We start from the raw sequence: 25,493 nt of genomic DNA, 5'->3' as shown, positions 1-25,493 counted from the left end.
GTTTTGAGACAACATCTGGGACTCATTATTAGACCAGGATCTGCCTGCCTTTGTCTAAAGTCATATGCCACCACACCCAGTCTGGTTTAATTTTTTTCCCCCCTCCAAAACACCGGTGTGCAGATAGACTCCCGTTTAAGTTTGTCTTACTTGCCCAGGCCCCTAGATATTTCTGCTCTCTCTAGATACCTCTTATTGGTGCCTCAGAGCTCTGACTTTTTTGCTGCATGTCCGTGGACATGTGCATGGTACAGGTCCAACCTACACCAAGCTATCTTTGTTGACCAATAAATACTAAACTCTAAAGAAATTCCTCAAAAAGTTCTAATTATCGAAGAGGGCTAAATACCTCCCAAAGATTTTTTTTTTTTTTTTTTTTTTTGTTAACCGAAATATAGACTAACCCGGTTGGGGGTGGGGGGGATGCAGTACTGCGGCCTTTCTTAGTCGACTCACACATCTGTATCTCCATACAGCGTTCTAGCTGTAAGGATGCTGTTTCCCCATTTCTGCCCCACCAGCTGCTGCCGGAGCGGCAAGGCAAGCCCCGCTGACCTCCCGTCTCCACTACACCTGCCCTTTCCTGTGCGCGCCAGTCCACCAGCGCTTTCAGACTTTAGATCACACAGCTAGGTCTCTCTTCTGGGTAGGAGCTTCCTGAAGGCAGGGCTAGTCTTGATTCATTCTTGAATCCAGCAGATTTGGCACACGATAAATATAAATTTACCTGAATTTTAACTTATACATTTTAAATGTATTCAAAAATTTATTGAAAAAGATTGAGGAAACAAATGATCGGATAAGGAAATGTAAAGTCCCCTCATTCCCTGTAAGTCCAAGAAGGACCCTACACACAAAGTGCTCAGCTGTTAAACCTCATGTGCAGAGAGAACCAGAGAGTGTGTCTTAAAGCTAAAGAGAGGTTGTGGTTGGGCACAAGATTACTAGTTGCTTGAAGACAGAGTTCATGAAAAACACGGCACGCACAGCTGACAAATGAAGTCTGGGAGAAACACAGCTCTGCAGAGTCTGGTGTGACACTGCCCTGCACACTCAGGTGTGACACTGCTCTGCACACTCAGGTGTGACACTGGCCAGTACCCTCAGGTGTGACACTGCTCTGCACACTCAGGTGTGACACTGGCCAGTACCCTCAGGTGTGACACTGCTCTGCACACTCAGGTGTGACACTGGCCAGTACCCTCAGGTGTGACACTGCTCTGCACACTTAGGTGTGACACTGCTCTGCACTCAGGTGTGACACTGGCCAGCACACTCAGGTGTGACACTGCTCTGCACACTTAGGTGTGACACTGCTCTGCACTCAGGTGTGACACTGGCCAGCACACTCAGGTGTGACACTGCTCTGCACACTCAGGTGTGACACTGGCCAGCACACTCAGGTGTGACACTGGCCAGCACACTCAGGTGTGACACTGCTCTGCACACTCAGGTGTGACACTGGCCAGCACACTCAGGTGTGACACTGCTCTGCACACTCAGGTGTGACACTGCTCTGCACACTCAGGTGTGACACTGGCCAGCACACTCAGGTGTGACACTGCTCTGCACACTCAGGTGTGACACTGGCCAGCACACTCAGGTGTGACACTGGCCAGCACCCTCAGGTGTGACACTGCTCTGCACTCAGGTGTGACACTGCTCTGCACACTCAGGTGTGACACTGCTCTGCACTCAGGTGTGACACTGGCCAGCACACTCAGGTGTGACACTGCTCTGCACACTCAGGTGTGACACTGGCCAGCACACTCAGGTGTGACACTGCCCTGCACACTCAGGTGTGACACTGGCCAGCACACTCAGGTGTGACACTGCCCTGCACACTCAGGTGTGACACTGCTCTGCACACTCAGGTGTGACACTGGCCAGCACACTCAGGTGTGACACTGCTCTGCACACTCAGGTGTGACACTGGCCAGCACCCTCAGGTGTGACACTGCTCTGCACTCAGGTGTGACACTGGCCAGCACACTCAGGTGTGACACTGCTCTGCACACTCAGGTGTGACACTGCTCTGCACACTCAGGTGTGACACTGCTCTGCACAGTCACATGTAGATGGTTCTCAGGCCTACAGAGTCTTCAGCATTTGAGAACAGAATTCCCAGGTCTGGGAAGTGGGAGGGATTCTGCTCACTCCATCTCTTCTTAGTAATTTAAAAAGCAACAAAGAAAAAGAAAAAGAACAAAACTTATCTCAATCCAGAAGGGACAGGTAAGACGCCAGTGGGCGGGGCGGGGTTAGCGTCTAGAATTTTATAATTTTATGTAAGTAGGAAAGGCCTCTCCTACACATTTCAGAAATGATCTTCTGAGGCCCTACTAAGAGTCTGGAAGAATGTACTCTAGCCAAAAGCCTTTCTTATGGTAAAGTTAGCACAAATGAGGTTAAATTAACACGTGTCTTTCTTGTAACCACTTAAAACTGTCATATCACAAGTTTACTATAAACTTACTGGCCAAAAAAGAAAGAAAAGCACGCATATATTCATTCAAAATAGTTTTGTTTTGTTTTTAATCCTTTAAAATTATACCATCAAACCTGATGGGAGTTATTTTAATAGGTATTCTTGTGCATATTTCTCCTTAAATGTACTTTGTCTTCAATGCATAAAATTTTAAATTAAGAGGAAAAACAGCAAGCAGGAATGATACAGTGCCAAAAGCATCTCATTTTGTTCCAGACAAGCAACTTGTTTTGGTTTTTTAAAGGCAAATACATTAAACAAAGTGCATTTCTTCCAAAGAGAGAGTACTGGAGAGAGGGCTAAGGACGGTGCTGGAAGCAGCCTGGAGTCCCATCCTGGCGAGCCCCTGATTGTCTTTAGGGAGGGAAGTGGGAGGGAAACACGAGCACTTAAAACTCTTACAAAAGGGGACAGGAGACTGCCTGCTTTACCCCAGCCTGGGCTTTGTAAATGTCTGTGTCCTCTGCTGATCATCTGCGTTGTGACCTGCCCTTAAAGTCTATAACCTTGTTGTGACATTATGTGACCCCCTCAATTCTGCCAAGCTAGACAGAATAAGCCCTACAGGAGCCCTACGGCCTGAGTTTCCACACACGGAGAGAAGTTCCTCTCTCACACCTCAGCAATGGTGACACTGTTTCTCTGTCAGAAGTTCCCTCCCTCCCTTGCTTGCTTCCTTGTTTCCCATGGCTCCATTCCACACTTTACTGCTGGTAATGACAACTGTCTGGTGAATCCGTTGCTTGTCTCTTTCATAACACTTCGCCATGGTAGGCCATTGTACCCACCACACCAGCCTCATCAGAAAAAGTAAGAGAGTTTTAGAGCTACTTTAATCCCCCAACCTCCCCTACAAACCTTCACCCTGGTGTTGCTGGTTCTTGTGATTCTGACCTTTGTGGCTGAAGACAGTACAAGTGAGTGCACCTGGAACCAGATCCATCTGGACTGCGCTTTGAGCTTAGAATCCTTAGAATGAAACTCCAGGTCAACAGGTAGCTTATTAGAATAAATTCAAACTCCCCAAGTACATACATTCTCACACAAAGCAGTCATCAATGTTCACGAGTAAAACATTTAAAATGAAGCCAATGGCAGGAAAGTGACCATCATTTCTTGGTTGTACAGGAGGCTCTGTTCTTACAGAGTTTCTGAGCCAGCATCACGGTCACAAGACACAGAACTTACCAAGGTCCTAGGACCAGAGACATCCAAGTTTACAAAGTGATCATCTTGTCTGCCCAAGTTCTCTACTTCACTTCTTCACAAGAACGCGTAGGAACGTGTGTGACTTTGTACACAGAGAATATTCCCAGTGTGTAAGGCAAGTTCAAACTCAGTGTTACTTTCACAGTCTAAGGACTCTCCCAGCACTGGTGGCAGTCACTCAGACTGGACAAGATCTCTTCAATGTAAGCTTTGGTGAGAGGTGCCAGCTAAGAATAAGTCCCAGTAACAGTTTTCATGATTCTACAATAGTTTTTACAGTGCTACCACCTATGGTTTAGACTGCCTCATTTTCTGTGTCTCTTGGAAACAGTGTTGGCTTGCGAGGGGTGGGATGTTTTGAGTCCTATCTGCCTTCTTCAGGCTTCACATTAGTAACTACAGTGGTTCCAAAGAGCATGTAAAAGGTATTCAAGTCTTCAGGAAGCTTTGGTCGAATGCCCTTTCCCTCACAGTGAAAATACTTTTATCTCTCGAAGAGACATACAAAGGTCAAACTCTGAACTGGTTTTCTATGCCTGCCTCTATTAAAATTCAATAAATATTTACCAAGATCTTCACTTCTAGAGCTTGGCTAGTACCCTTCCTACGCCTGTATTATAAAAACAGGGAGCTGTGTACATTGCTAAAGAAAGGCTAAAGATGTAATTAAAGGGCTCCATTAATGTATCTCCTATATTTAAAAAGGACAAAGACATTTCACAAAGGGAAACAGCATATATAGTCAAAATATCAGAACTAATCTGCACATACAGTTGAAGGTTTCCCTAGAAGACCAATATAGCTGTAAAGTCTAGTTTGGGTCTGTTAAGTCTTGAGGTCTAGGAGGACAATATAGTCTGTTCATGTATTTCTAAGTTTGTCAACCAGGTTTAAGGTGGATCATAAAAAACTTGACTGCAGGCAAGCTATGAGAACAACTGCAGGTGAACTCTAGACAAAGAGTCTCCTTACAGCAAACATCTATGAATTTTGAGGCTGGCTGTCTCAGAGACAGTTTCCCATACAAATGTGTAACATGTAAACTATTTACCCCAACAATGCAAGCTATCATCAAACTTAAAACACCCCAGCATCATAACCATTACTGCTACCTAGCCTAACCTTTGTATCTTTATAGATACATGAAATGAAAACAATCTTTAAAAAAGGCAGGATCGCACATAACCTGGGCTAGCCTAGAATTCACTATGTAGCCAAGGTTGATCTTAGACTTCTGATTCCCCATTTCCTCTTCCCAAATATTGGGATTAAAGGTGAATATCACCGTACCCAGTTTGAGATTAGAATTTTATACTTAAAGGTCCTCTGCAAAATCCCCATTTAATTGTCCTCTTCTGTGTGAAGAAAGTTGGGATAGATGATTCTTTGCTAGGACTGTCAAGTGTATGGTATCCCAACACAAGTGCAAGACATATTCAGGGAAGCCCTCCTCTTGTCTAACTTACACAGAGATTGAGTAATTATGGTAGCCTAAGACAAGACTGTTGTGTTTCCCCCCAGCCCCCAGCCCCACTCAGGCCTTGGGTCGTGTGCTTCACCTTCCAGACAGAATACCTGTTATCTCTGGTAGCTCTACGTTCTGTGATCTGAGTCAAGGAGAGAGGTAAATTAGAGTCAATGCTGTCCCCTTTCATTTCACTAAGGTAACAGTGTGAGACCCTGTAGGCATGGGTTCTATGTCCTCTCATGACTCCCCTTTGTATCAGTGACTCAACTCCTGCAGTCTCCGGAGATTCTAAGAAGAGCCACGCATGTCAGTCTGCCAATCTGCTCCCTAGTACCATGTCTGCCTCTCTCCATGGCATCAGAGAATTATGTTTTTAGAAGATGGATCTCTAAGAAAGCTCAAATAACTGAACCATTACTTAAATGAAGCTTCTTCCCAGAGACACCTGCTGGTGGCCTATGTGAAGAGCTGCTGCTTTAAGACTCGGTTAGACGGTTATCCAAGGAAGAGGGGGATCCACACTACAGACGTTCCCAGGGTCCATAAAAACAGGTGGAGTTGAGGTGAGAAAAGAAAAAAAATCACAATTTAAGTTTGTAATGATATGACCTTATATTTGTATGCTTGTTCAGAATTTACTCCGTTTGCAGTTTTAAAACATTTTCAATTCTTGAGGAAAAATGTTTAGGGTATAAATCTGTAGGGATTAGGGTAATCAAAAATAAATAAATAAATAATCAACAAGGAAAACTTTAAAGGAGGCAACTGTGTCTGCATGTCTTTCTTTACTCCTGGCTGTGGTAGATCAAATGCTATTCTTCGGTAATAACTGAACAACGCCATTGTAAGTGAAAATTCACCTGGAGCTTCATGTCAACTTGAGTTTAATTAAAAAGAAAAAGAAAAACTTCAAAAGAATGAGCTACTGAGTGGGAATCTTCAGACTGTAATGACATTCAATTTAAATTGGCTTAACTGAAGACAGGCATAACCGTGGCTAGACAGAGATTTCTAGACTTCTTAACCACATCTCCCATCCAAGTACCAACCAGGCCCTGCTTAGCTTTCCAGAGGAGAGAAGATGGGGACATTTCGGGTAGCGTGGTCATAGACTCTTAACTACCTCTCAGTACTCACAACCGAGGACACTGTTAACAAACTTCATACTTTGTGCCATCCCCAAAGACACATTTCTCTGCCATGTGTCTACTTGGACATACCCAGAAAACCAGAAAAATGGGCTCGACAGTGGGTCCAAAGAACACACACTCATTTTCACTGAGAGTAGAAATTCCAGAAATTAAACAGAGGTAGTTAAACAACTCTACAGAAAACTAAGCATAAAACCAAAGCCACTTAAATACCTTTCAGAAATAACGGGTGGGGGGGGGGGAGTGAAGACTGAAATACTTTGTAAAGCCACTTAACAGCGGTGGCCAAAACTGGGTGACAATGGAGGACACAAGAGTGGAATTCCTAGGACAGCTGGTGAAGGGGCTGGGGTGTAGGTGCTGACACGATACCTTTAAAAAAGCAGGCAGTGCCGTCTCTAATTTCTGTCATAGTTTTAGCATTCAGCTTAAAAATGGCATCGTACAAAAAATGTCACTCATGGCTGTAAGCGCAGTCATCAACAGAGGTAGTAAACAAAGGAACTCCTAAGACAGATTTTAAAATGGATCGAAGTGTGACTATACATTCAAAACCCTAGAGCCACTTCAGTATCCCCAAAATGAACTGCTTTAATTTAGAAAAGCTTAAAAACACAACAACAGTGGGGCACTGCCGTGCCTTAGGCACCATCCCAAGCCAGTGCCGACTTAAAGCTATGTCCTCTTTTTTCAACAAAGAGAAAGCAGAGAACAGAGTTCAATCTACAGAGGGAAGGAACAGAATGAAAATAACCAAATTGGTGTGGTCCAGCTGTCACAGTCATTCTTTGATTTCAGGTCCCGTTAATGGTCACTCAGACTTTTAAGGGTTTTTTTTCTTCCTCACGACTTTTAAACTGGAATCTTCTAAACAGAAGTCCACAATTCCATTGCAGGAGAGCCATTTTGTGCTCTTTTTGCTCCCTCCTTCCCTGAAAGTGCAAAGATAGCAAGCCAGCACTTGCAGGCCGATAGCCCAGGACGACTGCAGCTGCCCGTAGAGCAGGGCAAAGGGCTTGCTGCACTGTGCTTCAAAGACCCAGCTCAGTCTGCTTGTCCTTCTCAGTTGGCAAACTGCTCATAGAACGCAAACTTGATTCTCTCTATGTGATGGCAGAGCTTGATGGCGGGGCCCAACTTTAAGTCCATGCACTCTTGAACAGTGGGGAGGGTAAGGAGCAAGAGGGCCTGCCCATCAATTTCCTGTTGAGGAGAGAGAACAAAGGCTGTGACGTGCACACAAATGAGGCCCCTCACTATGTAGCTTAGACTGGCCCAAATTCACTATGTAGCCCAGGCTAGACTCCAACCTGTGAGCATCTACCCCACCTATCCGGGAATGGGGGTAACAGTCATAGTCGATGTTTTATACGGAGAATGGGATAACGGTCATAGACGATGTTTTATAGGGAGCTACATCTCCATCTGCCATAGCTACTGGCATTTATTTCACCATCCCTGCATCAAAGCTGGTCATTGTGCTAGAGCCCAGCATATTAGAGATGACACATTTGTTTTAAAAAGCAGACAATCACTATCCTTAAAAGATGAGGTCGACTAGTAGATGCTTGACGTAAGTCACTCAGAAGAGAGGCTTAGATTCTGAGGGCGCGCTGTACCCTGTGGTGCAGGTTGTGAATGATGAAAGAGGACAATGGCCTTCTTTCCTAAAGCTTGCAATTTTTGCCCATAGCATGCATAGTTCTACATCAAAGAGACATTGCTATTACAGATTACCCCGTCTGTGGTTACCTGATCAAGGAATATTCTTGCCAACGGAGCGCAGTCGGTGGACCTGATGAACCGCACGACGTCGGCCACACTCCACTTCAGTGGGTTACTGTCCAGGTGAAGCCTTTCATCAACTTCAATTCTTATTTCCTTCATTCCCAAAAACAACATCAAATCAAGTGGGGTAAGAGCTTACATATTTTTAGAATGTCTCCCAAAGAAATTCCACACTCCTTCACGGAGGATTCAGAGCAGTCCTTCAGGCTGACATTTCCCACCCCACTTATTCTCTTTCAGACGGATTTTTGCCAGAAAAGACAAGAGGCTCACATGTATTAGTTATTTGGGAAATTTATAATACAAATTTTATCTTTTTAATTTATGTTCCCCATGTGTTTCTGGGTGTTCTTAGTTCTCTGGTAGGATACTAGAGCAAATGGTATTTCCAATGAGAACATAAAAAATAAATCTTTTATTGCTTCTGTTAATAGGACACTTAAAAAGTCCAGTTTAAAATGGTAAATTTGTTTTGTTTTAGAGAGGGTTTCATGTTGCCCACACTGGCTTTGAACTGGTCTCCTGCCCCCACCTCCCAAGTACTGGGATTCCAGAAGTGTGAATGACAGCATACCTTGTTTTAGGCTGTACTAAGGACTGAACCTAGGCAAGCACTTTACCAGGTCTAAAATAGTAAGTTAATTATAATAGCCCTTATATTAATCAGGTCACATATTCAGGTCATTTATGTACATAGTAAATTGCTAAACAAAACAGCTGAATAAGGGAATTAAATGAATAAATGATTTGCTTCTAGAAAATTACACATATTATAAAAATTATTTAAACAACACTTTTCCATAAACTGAATGGCCAGTTATAAATAAGCAATGAGACCTTTTCTTTTTACTGGAAACAAGCAGATTCTCTGAGAATGTCCCTTCATTAACAAGCTCATGCAGATCACAACTTTGACGGTCACTCTCCTTATTTTTTATTTATTTGTGTTTGTGTGTATGCACGTGCACACACGCACTTAGGTGTGTACACCCATGCTGTGCCACAGGAACCAGAAGAGGACATGAGAGCTGACATCCCAGGCAGTGTGTGGGATGGCTGCCATGGATGCTGGGAAGCTAACCTGAGTCCTCTAGAAGAGCAGGAGTTTTCTCAGCTGCTAGCCATCTCCCCAGCCTCTGAGGCTCACTTTAAAATGGCCCTAGAAACTCCTCCTAAGCGTATATGGAAAGAAGTGGAATGCTGACACCATGCGCAGTGACAGAGGGAGACGAGAGGGACAACGTGAGAGGAGATTCTTTTCCCGTGGTACCTTTGGTGAAGGAGGCTTGTTTTCACCATCTGAGAGTGAGGAAGTCTGGGCCTCTCTTTTATCCGTCTGTGTGTCTGGGGGCAGTGGGGTGGACATCTCACTCTGGGTGGGAGAAGGGGAGCATGATTTTTTTTCTGACACCTCAGACTCTTCATGTAACTCGTCCTGTTGCTCAGATGTACTGCCCTCAGTGAGCGAATCATCATCTCCGTCATCGGCATCATCCTCATCCTCACCCCCGCTTCCCTGCAGGCAAAGGAGAGAAATCTCTCTGAAGCCCAGGACAAACCACTCACTGGCACAAAACCATCTTCTGACCAGAAACTAGAATCACAAAGACGTGTAGGCAATATGTATACAGACTGTAAAGCAGGGATCGTTTGGACCCTGGAGAGGAAGCCACATTACAGATCTTATACCTGGGGTGAGCCCACTGGGGTATTGTCAACAGATGCAGAAGAGCGTTTCTTCTTATGAACAAAAATATTTTTCCGCCTTTTTCTCCTCTTACTGGTTTTTTTCAGGGCACAAGATAAATTACTATGCCCACCGGGTGGTCTCCCAATTCTTTTATTTTTCTTCTTTCCATAATAGTGTGCTAAATAGAAATGATCAAAGAGAAGGGAAAAGGTAGCTTAATTATTGTTATGTACCTTAAAGCCACAGGAGTCTATGAGCACAGCAGAAAATGGGTTTACTACATTTGCAGTTTAAATTCCATACACTAGAATAAGCAGAGAAATACATAATATGATTTGTACTAACATGTAGAAGCATACGCAAAATAAGTCAAGGCAGAGAGCATATCCATTGATACAAAGCTCTCAGGGTCCCAGTCATTCATGACAGAGCAACTGCTTTCCTAATTCCCATCACTGCAGATGAACTTGCTCTCTCAGAACCATGCAGTGGGCTCTCCGTTACAGTGTGATTCGTTTTAATCTCGTGTCTTCTCTATGGTAGTGGGTAGGATTCTCCTGTATAGAGGTACCCACTCACTCATCTGTCTCACTGCTAACACTTGGGCTACATCCAGGTTCTGACGTAATTCAAGTTGTAATGAACAACCCAGCTTCTTTGCAAGAACAGTAAGTGCTCTCATCCACAAAGCTAGTTCTTTAACCCCTCACACGAGGTACGCCTTCACTGCTTTGCACAAATACCTAGTAATCAAATGCTGGACCTTAGCATAGAAATCTTGAACAATTTAATGTTTGTGTATAGAAATTTCTCATTGTAGCTTTAAAAAACAATAGATAAATGTATGTGGTATGATATGACATTCCAATATGTGTATAATATGTATTACCATCAAGCTAAACAACATAGATCTCACTTTAGACATTTATATTTTTTGTATTAGAAACATCTGAAATCCTCTCTACTATTTTAAACATAAAATTAAATGTTGCCAAAAGTTAGCTTTCCACCTGGTCAGTCCAAGCAGTATCTCCAAGAAAAATAAGAGCTTTTCTCTTTTTTTTTTTTTTTTTAAGAGCTTTTCTCTTAAAGTGGTGGATGGCATTCCTGAGCCTCTGTTCTGGGCCTCTACGCTGGTGTACACACAGGACCAAAACTGTACCCCTTTAAGCCTACTACATTACTGTATCCATCAATCAACTTCCCTCCATTCTCACCTTCCCAGGCTCTGATAAGCACTATTACTGACTTTAGTGAGAATTTTCAGTATTTTTCTTTGTGATATCCTCCCTCACTGCTCTAGCATCCCCTACATTGGGGCATCGAGCCTCCACAGGAGGCATCTACAGGACCAAGGGCCACCCCTCCCCCTGATGCCAGACAAGGCATTCCTCCCTCTGCTATATATGTAGATGGAGCGATAGATCCCTCCATGTCTACTCTTTGCTTGGTCCTGTAGATGCTTGATGTCCCAGCACAGGAGGATGTTAGAGAGGTGGGGCAAGAGTGGGTGAGTGGGTGGGGGGCACCATCATAGAGAGAAAGGTGAGCGAGGATAGGATAGGGAATTTGTGGAAGGGAAACCAGAAAGGGGGATATCATTTGAAATGTAAAAAGAAGTTTTAACTGAACTCAACCTCATGTAACTACAATTAGCTATTTAAGTATACAATTCAATGGCAGTCAGTATATTCAAATGACATGTAGCTATCCACTCTGTATCATGTCAAAATCTCCCCTTTCATTACAGAGTTGTAGAAATTCATAAATGTTCTGGACTTCTTGGCTGCATACACATTAAACATACTTCCCAATACCGTAGCTTAGTGTCCTCTCTTTAATGGCAATATGCAGAGAACCACAGCTTTCCCCGTGGCCTCATGTGTTCTTGTTGCCATCGGCGTTTCTGGGCCCTCACTAGAAACCTTTGCTCGCCTCGCCCTAAGGTCTGGAGACTACTCTTCTTTCTTCTAGAAGCTCTGTAGTTCTAGTTTTCACAGAAGGCATCTATGATAGGTCAAAGTTGATCTCTGTGTATGGTATGAGGTAGGAGCCGGAGAGTTTGCACACCCACTGTTACTTGTACCACATTAGAGTTAGCTCTTTCTTCCCTATTTGTCACCCTTGTTAAAGTCATTTGATCATGCACATGCCACTCTACTTCACAATCCTGTTTAACTCATTGCCTTCTCCTGCTACTCTTTAGTATTAGAGTCTTTCAGTAATTACAGTTCTCTCTTACAGTTACAAAACCAGTAGGTCCTTCAATTTAATCTTTGTGGTGTTTTATTTCAGGATTACAAAGCTTGGTTATTCTTTTTTTTTTTTTTTTTTTTTGGTTCTTTTTTCGGAGCTGGGGACTGAACCCAGGGCCTTGTGCTTCCTAGGCAAGCTCTCTACCACTGAGCTAAATCCCCAGCCCCTAAGCTTGGTTATTCTTAATGCTTGTTATTTTTCTTTAATCAAACCAGAGCTGGCAGAGTGATCTATGCCTATACTCCCAGTAATCGGAAGGCTGAGTAAAGTGGACACAAAGTTTGAGGCAAGTCAAGGCTGTATAGTGAGTTCCAGGCCAGTCAGGGTTACATGGAAAGGCTCTTCAGAACAAGAGCTGGGCACAGTGCTGCAACACCTGGGCTACATCATAGGACCTTGTTTCAAAAAACAAACCAAAGTCAAACCAAACCAACAAAGCCCCCAAAACAACCCCCCAACATCCCCACCCACCCTGCACACACACACGAAAAAAAGGAAGGCTTGGGATGTGGTCTGGAAACAGGAGGCTTGCCTGGCAAGCATGAAGTCCTAAGTTCGATACCTAATCCCTCACAGGGCAGGGAGGAAGGAAGTGGAAGAGGGGAGGAGGAGATAATTTTAGTTATGTAGTAAAGTGATATAAAAATGTAATATAATCTTCTGCAAAAATGAATTCCTTATTGGTCCTTCCATTTTTAAAACTTTTTTAAACATAAAACAGAACAAAACAACAAAAGCAGAATGAGATCGTATGAGCCGTGGTAAATCTATCATCTGATCCTTTACAGGAGCCTGTGCTTCTCTCTGCACGACCTAGCGCGTCGTGGCCAACGCGTCTGGGGCCAGCACTCACTGTATTTGGTCTTCGTCAGGACAGAGCAGTTCTCAGAGCATGTGTCCAGAACCATGCGTGGACCAAAGAGGTTGGGACAGCATTCCAGTTTGATACATGTTTGCCGGCAGAATTCCGTCACTCGGTCCGCTGTTCTCACTATCTCAACAGTAGCTCGGTAGCTCTTCCCTTTATATCTACGATTAGAAGACAGCAGATGCAAACTTATTCCACCAGTGATAACTCTGACAAAAACTAAGCAGAAATTTATCTAAAATAGTTTGAGAATTCTTTTTTAAATGGTTTATCTATTTTTATTCTATGTGCATTTGTGCTTTGCCTATGTGTATGTCTCTGTGATGGACCCCATGGAACTGGAGTCACACACAGCTGTAAGGTGCTACATAGATTCTTGGAATTCAACCAGGGGCCTTTGGAAGAGCAGCCAAGCTCTTAACTGCTGAGCCACCTGTCCAACCCTCGGAGTTTGAGAATTCTCAAAACAAGAAGGAAGTTCTGTAGTCCGTACTTAAATCTGGTATGCTCCAACAAATAAAAATTAAGTCACCTAGCAAGACCAAGCCCCAGCTTTCTGTTCTGGTGAAAGTACGCACACATGCATTTACTCATTCATGGGAGCATGGAATGAATCCCAGGGGCCTCGAGCATGCTGGCAAGTATTCTACCACTGAGCTCTGCCCTCTAGCCCTGAAGAATTTAAATACTACTTTTACTAACTACTATAAAAGGACCTTTTTCACTCAATTTGCCTTTATCCCCCATCAGTGACCCTCAGAGTCTGGCTCGAGGACAATATGACTTGCCAACTGCCATCTACCCACAAAAAAGTTCAAATCAGAAAGCAATGGTAAATGTTCATCAATTTTCACAGAAGTTTTAAAACATAATTTTATATATCTTCACTCTAATAAAAAGTGTTCTTGTATTTAAGTCTCTTAAAAGTTCTTATTTCTTAGAATTAACTGTCACATAACAGAAAGAAAACCAAAAATGGGAAATAAGCTCGGTCCTTGACCACAAATGGCTGCCGCGGCTCTGCTCTGGGGTACAAATGATCTGGTGCTGCCATGAAGCTCAGAGACCTGTGAAGACAAGCACCAGGGTGAGGCCTCTACTCACTTGGCCTTCAGGACTTCTCCACACCCATGCCACACAGAGTCTTTGTCCAGCTGGAGCTCTCGGAGGACACGGCTGGGCTTGTATGCTGCGTTGATAAGCAAAGTAAGGACCTGTGGGGTTAAGGCAGACGTATGGGTCAGGAGGAAGGAGAAAGCAGACCATCAGTCTTCTCTTTTTGTTTATGATGTGAACCTCAGACTCGAAAACTTGTAGTCATCATCCATGACTCACACAACACCCGAAGTTTGTGGTCATCATTGATCCAGATCATCAGTCTTAACGTTGTTGGTAGTGTGAAGACTTTTTTTTTTTTTTCTTTTTTTTTTTTCCGGAGCTGGGGACCAAACCCAGGGCCTTGTGCTTCCTAGATAAGCGCTCTACCACTGAGCTAAATCCCCAACCCCAATGTGTGAAGACTTTAACATCAATTTGGAGCTTATTTCAGTCATAGTAGGAATGTCAATAAAATTATAAAACCAAAATTGTATCAGCTGCGATTTAAGAGTAACCAGATTCTTTACAACATTCAGGAAAAAACACAATCAACACAAAATTGAAAGTACTCTAGGCATGTGCTTCCAAATGCTTTCCAAGCATAGTGTACATGAACAATTGTATTATTTGGGACTTTCCTGCTGCTATGATAAAACACCATGACCAATAACAACTTGGGGAGGACAGGGTTTATGTGGCTTGCAGGTTAGTCTTTCACAAGAAGTCACAGCAGGAACCTAGTGGCAGAAACTGAGGCAGAATTGCCCATCCTCCTTTCTTATACCCAGGACCACCTGCCCAGGGGTAGCACTACCCACAGTGTGCTAGGCCCTCTTCCCACATTAATCATTAATCAACAAAATGCCCTAGAGGCTTGTGGGAAGCCTGATGGAGCATCTTCTCAACTGAAGCTCTTTTTCCCAGGTTACTGTCACTTATGTCAAGTGGACAGAACAACAACCAGGAGAAGGACGCTAGATAGACAGCAGCCTTCTTAGGGCTTCTTAGGGGAACCTGGTCCAGAAACTCTATAGCTTCCCCAGATTCTGCTTTGCCACTCTGAAGACTGATAGGTTCAAGCCCTCATATACATTGCTTACAGTAGAACATACTGGCTAAAGGTACTGAAACTGAGAGATTCACAGTTCGATCATGGACTCTAGTTAATGCCACAGAAACTCTTTAAGTTGTAAACTAATCTCGGTGAACTCAAGCACTTACACACACTCCTGAGTGTTGGACTTACGTGCATGTGCCCTTATCACCCCCATCGGCCATCCATCCACCGAGCTGAGCTAGGAGTGCTTGGAGCCTGAACTTAAAGAGTTCTAACTGACAACTTCAGGCAAGGCATCCCAATCCAATTACTCCCACACACTGTCAACCATCTATCTCACTCATTGCTGGGCCATGTGAAGCCGAATCCCGATGCAACTTCCCTGGTACAACCTCTCCCAACTGCAGTCTCCATGCTGCTGCTGGTCAGGAACCCTCTAGTCAGCTCACGTGGTGTAGACTCAGGTAACCCACTTGTACTCCCTGGCACAGACCGCCCAAACTCTGCTGCTGCTCATGCCAGGCCTACACATCCTGTGCTCTGGGTCAACTTAATGAGTTCACAGGACCCTACCTTTGTCTGCAGCTTCCCCAATTCACAGAAAACAAATGAAGCTATAGTTACTGAAATGCAAAATACAACTAAGAACACAAACAACAAAACCAAACTCAATAATTAAATGACCAAGTCACACACCTTTCAATAATAACTTTAAATATCAGTGGCCTAACTCTTAAAAGACACAGACTGCCTGAATGGATTAAGAAACAAAAATCTTTTTTTTGTTTTTTGGTTGCCTACAAGGAACCCAGCTTTAAAGACAGGCTTATTTTAAAGTAAAAGGATGTAAAAAAGTATTCCAAGCAAAAGGGAACTGGGAACAAACTGGCAGTTATCCTAATATCTGACAAAATAGACAAGACTAAAGGTAATCAGAGTAGACAGACAGTTCACTCTGATTAAGTGTCGGAAACAATCAGTGGAGAAGACATAACAACTCTAAACATGGATGTGCCAAACTTTAGAGTACTCGATCCCACAAAAAGCCTATTACTGGAATTAAAGACACAGATGACCATCAACCCAGTAACAGTTGGTGACATTTATACCCCACTATCTCCATTAGACAGGACATCTGGACAAAATGTAAACAGAGAAACATCAGAATTAAATTACATCACATATCAAATCAAGTCAGTAGATGGCAAGAAATAATAAAAATCAGAGCAGAAATTAATGAAATTCAAATAAACCTGCATAATCAATGACTCTAAGAGTTTGGCAGAACGTTAGCTAGGAGACTCGAGGCTGACAGAACTTTAGGTCCTGGGCATGCACCGCAGTACCCAGTGTTTAGTTTGCTCTACACAGTGTCAGGTGGTCTCTGACAAACACCTATTTTAGCTAGAAGTGAACCTATTTGAAAATTTGCTTGGGTGAATGTCCCCTGAGGAGTAAAAATAACTGTGTACCACTTAGCCATGTAGGACAGTAGGTAGCCCCAGTCTTATCTGCAATTTTGTGTTCTGAGTTTCAGCCACATATGATCCACAGAAATAATTCACATATTTTCTATTGTGCACCACTTTGAGTAGCCCAATGAAATCCTGCACCTCCCTGCTAAGGCACAAGATTCCCACCTCTGCCTACTTTGCCCATGCTGCACAGACTCTGCACACCACAGCCTCGTGGTAGCTGTGCAATTATCAAATCAGCTCTTAAAACATGGCAGGGCTAACGGCTCACCTCAGAGTCGTCTAATGCCACATCTCTCGCCATGTAAGCACAGACCTCAGCTCACAGCATAACGAATCGTAAATGTGACGGTTTGGACATAGTTTGAATATGTTCCCCCAAAGGGTATGTGTCGGGATCTTGGTCCCTAGTATAATGGATGTAGAAGGTGGTAGGATCTGTAAGAGGTGAGGCCAGGTGGGCTGTGATGTGTAGTTTTAATTGACATTTTGACACAATGTATTACCACCGGGGAGGGCGTGTCAAGAGGAATTTGTCTAGAACTGGCTTCCTCGTGGGCATGCCTGTGTGGGCTTATCTTGATTTTGTTGACTGGCCCAGCCTAAAAGTGTGTGCACCACTCCTTGGTTTAGGGCCTGGATGTATAAAGGAGAAAGTGAACTGAGCAGAGCATCCATGCATTCGACTCAGTCATCTGTTCTAGACTGTGGGGAAAATGAGAGTGACCGCTTCCAATTTCTGCTGTCTTGACTTCCCTGCAATGATGGAGTGAAATCTGCAGTTATGAGCCAAATAAACCCTCTCTCCTTTAATCTGCTTTGTCCATTTTTAAATTACAGCATCAACTGTTGTGGAGCAGTTCCAATACTTTGATTCACTTGGGAATCTCTGTGTCCAAATGCTAAAGGTCCTTGTCCCCAATTGAAGATGCCAGCGGCCAAGGACTGGGCAAAGGGAGACAGGGCGGGACCCTGAGAGGACACAGCGGGGAGGAGATGCAGGATTGCTGGGCTGTGGTGGAAACTGAAGGGGAGAGCTGCAGGAGAGTCATGAGCCATGGGAAGAAGCAGGTTAGTGGCCACGTCCCCGGTGAGGCCTGGATAGCAGGGAAAGGTTTAGGAGCCTCTGAGGTAGCTGAGGTATTTGGAAAATAATCTAAAGTGTGTATCTTTCACAGATCCAAAGAGAGCGCCTGGGCCTTGGAAAAACTAGAACCATGACCTCAAAGGGGACAGTAGGGCTCCGGTCTCTCACAGCTCTGATTTGGTTCATTATTCTTCCTTATACATATAGTTTTCACAAAGATTTGACAGAGACAAGACTTTCATCAGAAGCCATACTGATAAGGACCACTTAGTCTTGAATTTTTTAGTCTCCAAAACTATGTACTAAATAAATCTTTTCTTCATAACTAACCTCCTTCAGGTATATCTTGTTATAAGAACAAAAATATTAATATAATACACATAAGAAAAAGACTTAGAATCTACAAGGCTTGGCAGTTTTCACATCTCTAGGCACTATGAAGTCTTAGAATCACATCTGCCATGGCTAACTGCACATAAGCAAAGTTAAGTTACATTTGATGAACTTACACTTACAGTTGTTCCATCAATGGTACATCCTCTGCATGAATGAGCCCAGGACACTCCGTTTAAGTTCCAAGTCCCGCCCTGGGTCATGGCCTTACCTCTCTAAGGACCAGAACACAGTTCCCAGGTCCTACACACTGAGGCAGCTCAGCAATTCTTCCTTTATTAAGATACGGCCCTGAGAAGCAACGGTGGTTGAAGTATATCTTTGGACAACAGTATTTTCCATTGATCATCACTAGAAATGAAAAAAATAAGTGTTCAAAGTACTCATTCTCTCTCTATTCCATGTTTCCAAAGATGAGTTGGGGGTGGCAAGTGACATTATACATTTTGTGTGTGTGTAGATAGGGGTGTGCATGCTATTGAAGCTTTGAGCTACATATTTCCAGCCATGGAGATACATATTTTGAAGCTTAGCATACAATGCTCTTAAATATCTTACATTTATGCTGGCTTACACAGCTTATCACTGTCCAGAACTACATCTGTTCATTAATTCCAGGGTAATTTTGACACAAATCTAGGGCCTCACGCTTCTACTGATAAAGGAAGTAGAGGACCTACTTCAGACACTCACCAAACTTGATGACCAATTATTTCTTTTCTAGTCCTTCAAAATCAACTAGTCTATAGTACTCCTAGGGATAAATGTTGAAAATTACTCAGACTTACAGTCTATCTCCTAAGCCCCACATTAGTTGATATTTCAAATGTATAGGAGTTTCTGTTTATTTTATTTCGAGATAAGAATGTCACTATGTAGCTCCAGTTGGCCTAGAGTTTTATGTACAGCCCAGGCTGGCTACAGACTTGAGGTTATCTTCCGAATGGTGGGATCGAAGTCACGTGCCACCATACTCGGCTCAATTGTACTCTTTACTTCCTGACGTAGCCCATTAAAAGGTAAGCAAGGATCTCTCCTCCACAATGTCACAATGCTATACCTGAGTGGGGGGAGTTCAGCTGATTCTTCAGGCCTTCATGGACAGTTCTTGAAGACAGTATTCTTGGTTAAGAAAACAAATGAAAATAGTGAAATTACCAGCAGAGCCTACAAGTTAGCGTCTTTCAAAAGAGTAAACCCAAAATAGAATGCTCTTAAACCATAATACAGTATTTTTTAAAGTGGAAATTGATTTTAAAACCATGCATAGGACAAATGAGCCAAGAATCTCTAGACATGTTTTTACTCTGTGTTCAAAACTAAAAAAACGGTATCATAAAATCTAAAAGTTTCTTGTTGTTTGAAACGGTCTCGGTAAATATCTCTAGTTGATCCTCTATGTAGACCAAGATGGCCTCAAATTCATGGCAACCTACCTCAGCTTCCTGTTTGCTGGTATTACAAGCATCTATCACTGGGCCTGACTTTCTGTGAGATTAAATAAACTATTCATTTTTCAAGTCATACAACAAAAACATTTCTTGTGTATGTGTAGAATGTTGATATATACATGAGTATAGAGGCCAGAGGTACCACATTTTTTTGAGACACAGTCTCTTACTAGAACCTGAGCTGACCAATTCAGCTAGACTGACAGGCTAGCAAGTCCTAGGGTCTGCTTGCCACTATCTCCCTACCACTGGCATTCCAAGTACACCACCATGCTTAGCTTTTTATTTGGGTTCTGGGGACAAAACTCAGGTATTCCTCAACCTCCCAGAAACATTTCATACACACACACACACACACACACACACACACACAATTGTAAAGCGTTAGAGGTGCATTCTACATGGAAAAATCCTTAAAATATTTAGAATGTTTTAGAATGCTTCATTACTGAAACTTTGGTTTAAACTCAGCAATAAGATGTTGTTGTTACCCTCTCTCTTATGCAGCAGGGATGCAATTGTGTGGCCTTTCACTTTACTTCTATTGTCAGTTTTACTACTTATACAGCTACAAACTAGCTATAAATTACTTAGTAGGTTATTGTGAAAGTGGCTACAGATGGAGCTGAACCCTTCACAATTCCTTTATTAAAATTATGAGATTCATGTATTTATCTAACCACCAGTGTAACTGCACATGAAGGTCAGGCTTTTAGGAGATATTAAGACTTATTTAGAACTTAGATGCTAAGAGTATGATCACCTCGGAGCCTTATAAGAAGAGTAAGGACAAAGACAGGAGGAGGGCAGGCAGAGTTGTTTACCGTGAAGTTGCAGCTAGAAAGTATCCACTGGCACGCCAGGAAGCAAGCTTTACAGGGAATCAGATCACCTGCTAGTCTCATCTGGCAGTTGCTAGCTTGTAGAGTATGAGAAAACTGGCTTTGTGGCTTGGTTTACATCACTCAGTCTGTGTTATTTTGTTATGGCAGCTGATTAGACTATATAGAACACAACATTTAAAATAAACATAGAAACTTTTTGTATTTCTAAGATGTAAGATACCACCAATTGACTGCTTCTCAAAGGCTCTAAGAGTGTGCTCCCAAGAGTTTCCTGATGGATTTAAAGGAGGAATGTAGCTTTTCTTTTCTTTTCTTTTTTTTTTTCTTTTTTTGGTTCTTTTTTTTGGAGCTGGGGACCGAACCCAGGGCCTTGCGCTTCCTAGGTAAGCGCTCTACCACTGAGCTAAATCCCCAGCCCCCGAATGTAGCTTTTCTTTCCCAGATGCTCTTTTGTCCATCAAGATACTGTGATGAATCATTCCCTGACTTAACAATTCTTATTTTTCTTTCAACAATATTTCCTTTTTTTTATTCAATTGTATTCAGTATCTAAAAGCTAAAAGGAACTTCATTTTGGGAAGCATCTTGATGTATTTGCCCTTTTGTATATAATAGTAACTTTTTGATATAGGTTTCACTACTTAACCCAGGCTAGTCTGGGACTCATGATACAAACCAGGCCTTAAATGATCCTCTGACTCGACCTTTCAGGTAGCTAAGATTATAGGTGTACACCAACATTCACAGCTCTACAGTGTGGTTTTAGGAACGCATATACCAAAAGAAGTGTTTAAGCTACCAAATGTACCTTAAAAGTTTACGCCTCCATTTGAGAGAGCAGCACAAAGGAGATCTATTCCCTTAAACGCTTATTTTCCCCCGAGGTATCCTACGTTCAAACTCAGGTTTAACATCTGGTTAGACATCTATTGTATTACTTACTGTTTTTCGGGTTGAACCACTGCAATTTTCCTCAGTTTATGCCCTATAAGAGAGAAAAGAACATGCCAAGAGAATGTAAAGATGGAGACAAGGCTTATGCTTGCAATCAGCACATGTGATACCTGGCTGCATGCAGATAACTACAAGCACGGTTGAGTCCATCTTCAGTGTCAGCATCCTGCCTGAGGAGCACTGTTCTGGGTTGGAGAATATTTTCAAAGATCACTGGGCTAATCAATGGTTAAAAACACTTTCCAGCAAAAAGAGATACTGGAAAGGAAGGCTGATCTGACCAGCACCCTAGGATTATTTCATGGAGCAGTAAGTTTCAACACAGTGCTAGGGAAGTACAGCATCCATAAGAATGAAACTAGACTCTTAATTTACATCGCATATAAAAATGAAAGGAAATTACTTAAAAAACAGATAAAACTTCAAAATTCTCACGTATGAGAAAAGGTTTACGGCACTAAATGTGTAGACACCTTTAAATATGACACAAAGAAGAGAGGTGACAAAGAAGTCAGAATTACACTGGAATATATTAAACTTAAAACCTGGTATAAAGGGGTTGGGCTCAGTGGTAGAGCGCTTGCCTAGCAAGCGCAAGGCCCTGGGTTCGGTCCCCAGCTCTGAAAAAAAAAAACAAAAAAAAAACAAAAAAAAACCTGGTATAAAAAGAGAACAAAGCGGGGCTGGAGAGATGGCTCAGTGGTTAAGAGCACTGACTGCTCTTCCAGAGGCCCTGAGTTCAATTCCCAGCAACCACATGGTGGCTCACAACCATCTGCCATGGGATCTGATGCCCTCTTCTGGGTGTGTCTGAAGAGAGCATCGGAAATAAATAAATCTGAGAGAGAGAGAGAGAGAGAATGAATATGAATGAATGAATATGAATAAAGAGCTGACAACCTGAGCTTGATTCACAATAGCCATTTAGTGGGGAAAGGGAATCAGCTTCCACAGGTTGCTCTCTGAGATGTATATACACAAACACAAATATCTATAACAAATGTAAAAAAACTAAAAGAAAAGGGCTGGAGAGATGGTTCAGCAATTAGGAGAACTTGTTCTTATACAGAGAACTTGGGAAGCAGAGGTAGACTAATCTGAATTCAAGGTCCCCCTGGTCTCCATACCTGACTCTGGTTAAAAATAGATAGTAAAATACAAGCAAAAGGTAACAGGCCACCTAATTCCAATAGAAGCCACATGCCAGTTTCCAAGCTGCCCTATGAAAAGATTCAATTAGCAAAGAACTTCAGTCCATGGCCCGTAAAGAAGGAAATTCCTTAGTTCAGCAGCCCATGGAGATGGAGTCTGACTGCACTCAAATCAACTCTGAAGCTGGACTCCCACATGAGAAGGTGAGGTGTTTGGTAGGTGACTGGACAAGGAAGACAGACTTTCCATGATGCTCCGGAGAGCAGGCAGACTGTTTTAGCAGGTGAGCACCCAGCAGAAACATCCCTAGGCAGAGACAGCTCCGAGGTGAGGAGTGCTTGCTGCTCCCACAGAAGACCCTGGTCTAGTTCCCAGCCCCACATGGTAGCTCACAGCCATCAATAACTGCAGCTGCAGGGAAACTGACGCCTTCTTTTGACCTCTGGGGGCCCCATATGTAGCTAAGACACTCATAGATATGATAAAATGTTTTCAACCTAAAAAAGAAAACAGAAGGCCTCAGCTAGGAAACAAAAACAGATCCTCATATCTGCTAACACCTTATTACTTGGGCTTCCTAGCTCCAGTGATAATAGATATTATTTTATAGAATCTTCTTATCAAACCCAGAGTGGACTAAGACTCTTGCCAGTAATCATTTGAGTAAACTTGGGGAGATCCTGTGGAAAATCAAGATCACCTAAGCTTAGCCCAGACTTCTAAGTTAATAAAAGTTTGTTGCAATAACTAACTACCTACATATAAAAAAAATATACTTATCGTTTTGGTTTTCTCTGAATGTCTATATTCACCCTAATTGGAAGCACCTATACAAGACATCATTTAACAACCAACCTTCTAATTCAGAAATAGACAAATACCTCGTGCCCGGCGAGGAGTACTGAGAGGATGGCCATTGGTTTCACACCAGCCCAAAGGAAATATATTCATCGACTCCACACTTACAATAAACTCGGGTACAGGCTTCTTAGAACCTGTTAGAATAAGAAAACACATTTTGAAGAATTAGAGAGCTTTTTTGTTGGTGTATGTGTGTGGTCTGTTTAGCTTTCAGACTGGGTCTCGCTAAGTAAGACAAGCTAGCTTTGACATAGTGACCCTCACCTCAGCCTCCTAACTGTAGGAACTATAGGCAGGCACACATGTCTAGTCCTATACATCACTTTTGAAACCATACTGTAATAGTATAGACACATGTCTCTTAAGTAATAATCTTTCTCATAGAAGCCACATATTTTATGCTATATAAATATTATGAAAAAATAAGTTGCCTTCTATGTATAACTTATAATAACTAAGAAGCAAGCATATACAAGCAACCTTGCATTCTTGAAATAACCTGAATGTCAAACAAGGAACTGAAAGCAGCAAAGATCTGCCAAGCTGCAGGCAGACGTTACATGGATGTCCTTGCTATCTGCATTACATACAGTTCCACAGTCGGAAACGGAAGGCGTCTTTTTAGATACTATTTGGCAGCAGGATAAAGAAAACAGGCCACATACGACAGCAGCAGCATTGAACACTTACATAGCTTCATCCACAAACCTGCCCAACCCTAATATCACCTTAGGCAGACAGATCCGGTTCGTCTACATACCACCTGGTTCTTTTGTCTTGGAGCAACCAAAACGTTACCTTTTCAATAAGTGAGGCAGTTAATGTTACACTAATGTATTTTGGCTACATCAAAATAAGTGTTATATTGATTTGCCCTTATGAAAATAAAGGACAGTAGAGTAAAGAGCTTTCACCTGTTTTTATTTCCTACAACTTAAAAGCAAGGAACAAAAATGAAAACTTTAGCTTAAAATCTTGGATTCAAATTAGATCACTATTTAACAAGTCCACCAAGCAAGCTGCGCTACAGGGGTAAACAGGAAACTTGTCAGGGGCTGGCGCTTTACCTTCCAGCTGGAGCCACAGGTAAGAGCCTCTCACTGCAGTCACGGTGGCTATGCTCACTTCTTCAGGGAAGAGAGGGTTCACTGCCTCCAGCTTCATGTTCTCCTTGAACTGGTGCTCAGACACTGACTACAAGAGAACCAGTGAACCAAACGCATTAAGTAAATTAATACCTGGCATTAACTCGTGTACTCAACTGGTATGTTTTGCAAGCAGTATTTAATCTCTATATCTGTGTTAAAGCAAGAGCATACTTTGCTCTGTTTTCATAGAAGCAAGAGGAAAAGGTTTGTTTCCCTTGGTAGAGTAGTAGAAAGGTGTCTGGTCAGACATTCTTGCATGGAAAATCTGCTACAGGAATAATGGCATTCCTTGCTTGAGTTGCAGAATCTATTTTGCCTGTTTCTTCACTTACCACATGGAGTTGAAAACACCTATCTTGCTAGGTTATTAGGAAATAGCTATTAAATGAGACCTCTAAGGCTCTATGTCCCTAATCAAATGTCTCTCAACCACATTTGGCCCCTTAGAGGGCACCACTATATCCTTTAATATGTATCATAAAAGGACCATAGTCAGGATAAAAATACTATAAATAGGGGCTGGGGATTTAGCTCAGTGGTAGAGCGCTTACCTAGGAAGCGCAAGGCCCTGGGTTCGGTCCCCAGCTCCGAAAAAAAAAAACCAAAAAAAAAAAAAATACTATAAATAGGAGACAAATACTAAGATTTAGCTGTTTTCCTTCCTGAAAACTCACTAAAAGTCGCTGTTGGTTTTGAGAGAATAAACCTAGGGCGGGCGGTATGGATGGGTTCAGTGGGTAAAGGTACTTGTCTGGTACCCAGAACCTACATGGTAGACAGTTGATCTCCATATGTGTGCCATAACATTTGTACATGTACACATGCACACATACACACTGCACACACAAAATAAATAAATAATATTGTAAGATGCTGTGGTGGTTCCAATATGCTTGGACCAGGGAGTGGTAATATTTGGAGGTGTGGCCTTGTTGGAATAGGTGTGGTCTTGTTGGAGGAAGGGTGTAACTGTGTCACTGTGGACATGGGCTTTAGGACCCTCCTCCTAGCTGCCTGGAAGCCAGCATTCCACTAGCGGCCTTCAGATGAAGAT

General features: G+C 42.7%; 1 protein-coding gene and 1 pseudogene across 12 annotated transcripts in view; both read right to left on the bottom strand.

Moving 5' to 3' along the window:
- Nucleotides 1-2,507: 2,507 nt before the first annotated feature.
- Sfmbt1 (Scm-like with four mbt domains 1) overlaps nt 2,508-25,493 on the bottom strand; it is a 119,626-nt gene continuing 96,640 nt past the window's right edge. For 11 of the 12 annotated variants that reach the window (XM_006252658.4, XM_008771006.4, XM_039094801.2 and 8 more), the window contains 11 exons: nt 24,359-24,485; nt 23,312-23,425; nt 21,267-21,309; nt 19,089-19,150; nt 18,240-18,379; nt 14,023-14,132; nt 12,904-13,079; nt 9,794-9,972; nt 9,375-9,620; nt 8,069-8,197; nt 2,508-7,519 (listed from right to left, as the gene is read on the bottom strand). In XM_006252658.4, coding sequence (XP_006252720.1) covers nt 7,379-7,519; nt 8,069-8,197; nt 9,375-9,620; nt 9,794-9,972; nt 12,904-13,079; nt 14,023-14,132; nt 18,240-18,379; nt 19,089-19,150; nt 21,267-21,309; nt 23,312-23,425; nt 24,359-24,485 — 1,467 coding nt within the window. In that variant the 3' untranslated portion in view covers nt 2,508-7,378. The remainder of the gene's footprint in view (nt 7,520-8,068; nt 8,198-9,374; nt 9,621-9,793; nt 9,973-12,903; nt 13,080-14,022; nt 14,133-18,239; nt 18,380-19,088; nt 19,151-21,266; nt 21,310-23,311; nt 23,426-24,358; nt 24,486-25,493) is intronic. The other variant, NM_031647.2, reaches the window with a different exon arrangement.
- On the bottom strand, nt 14,209-14,287 carry LOC120097675 (small nucleolar RNA SNORD113/SNORD114 family; annotated as a pseudogene).

The sequence above is a fragment of the Rattus norvegicus genome, chromosome 16, assembly GCF_036323735.1.
Source record: "Rattus norvegicus strain BN/NHsdMcwi chromosome 16, GRCr8, whole genome shotgun sequence".
Lineage (NCBI taxonomy): Eukaryota > Metazoa > Chordata > Mammalia > Rodentia > Muridae > Rattus > Rattus norvegicus.
The sequence above is the reverse complement of the archived record's forward strand: the minus strand, read 5'-3'. Positions and strand labels throughout refer to the sequence as shown.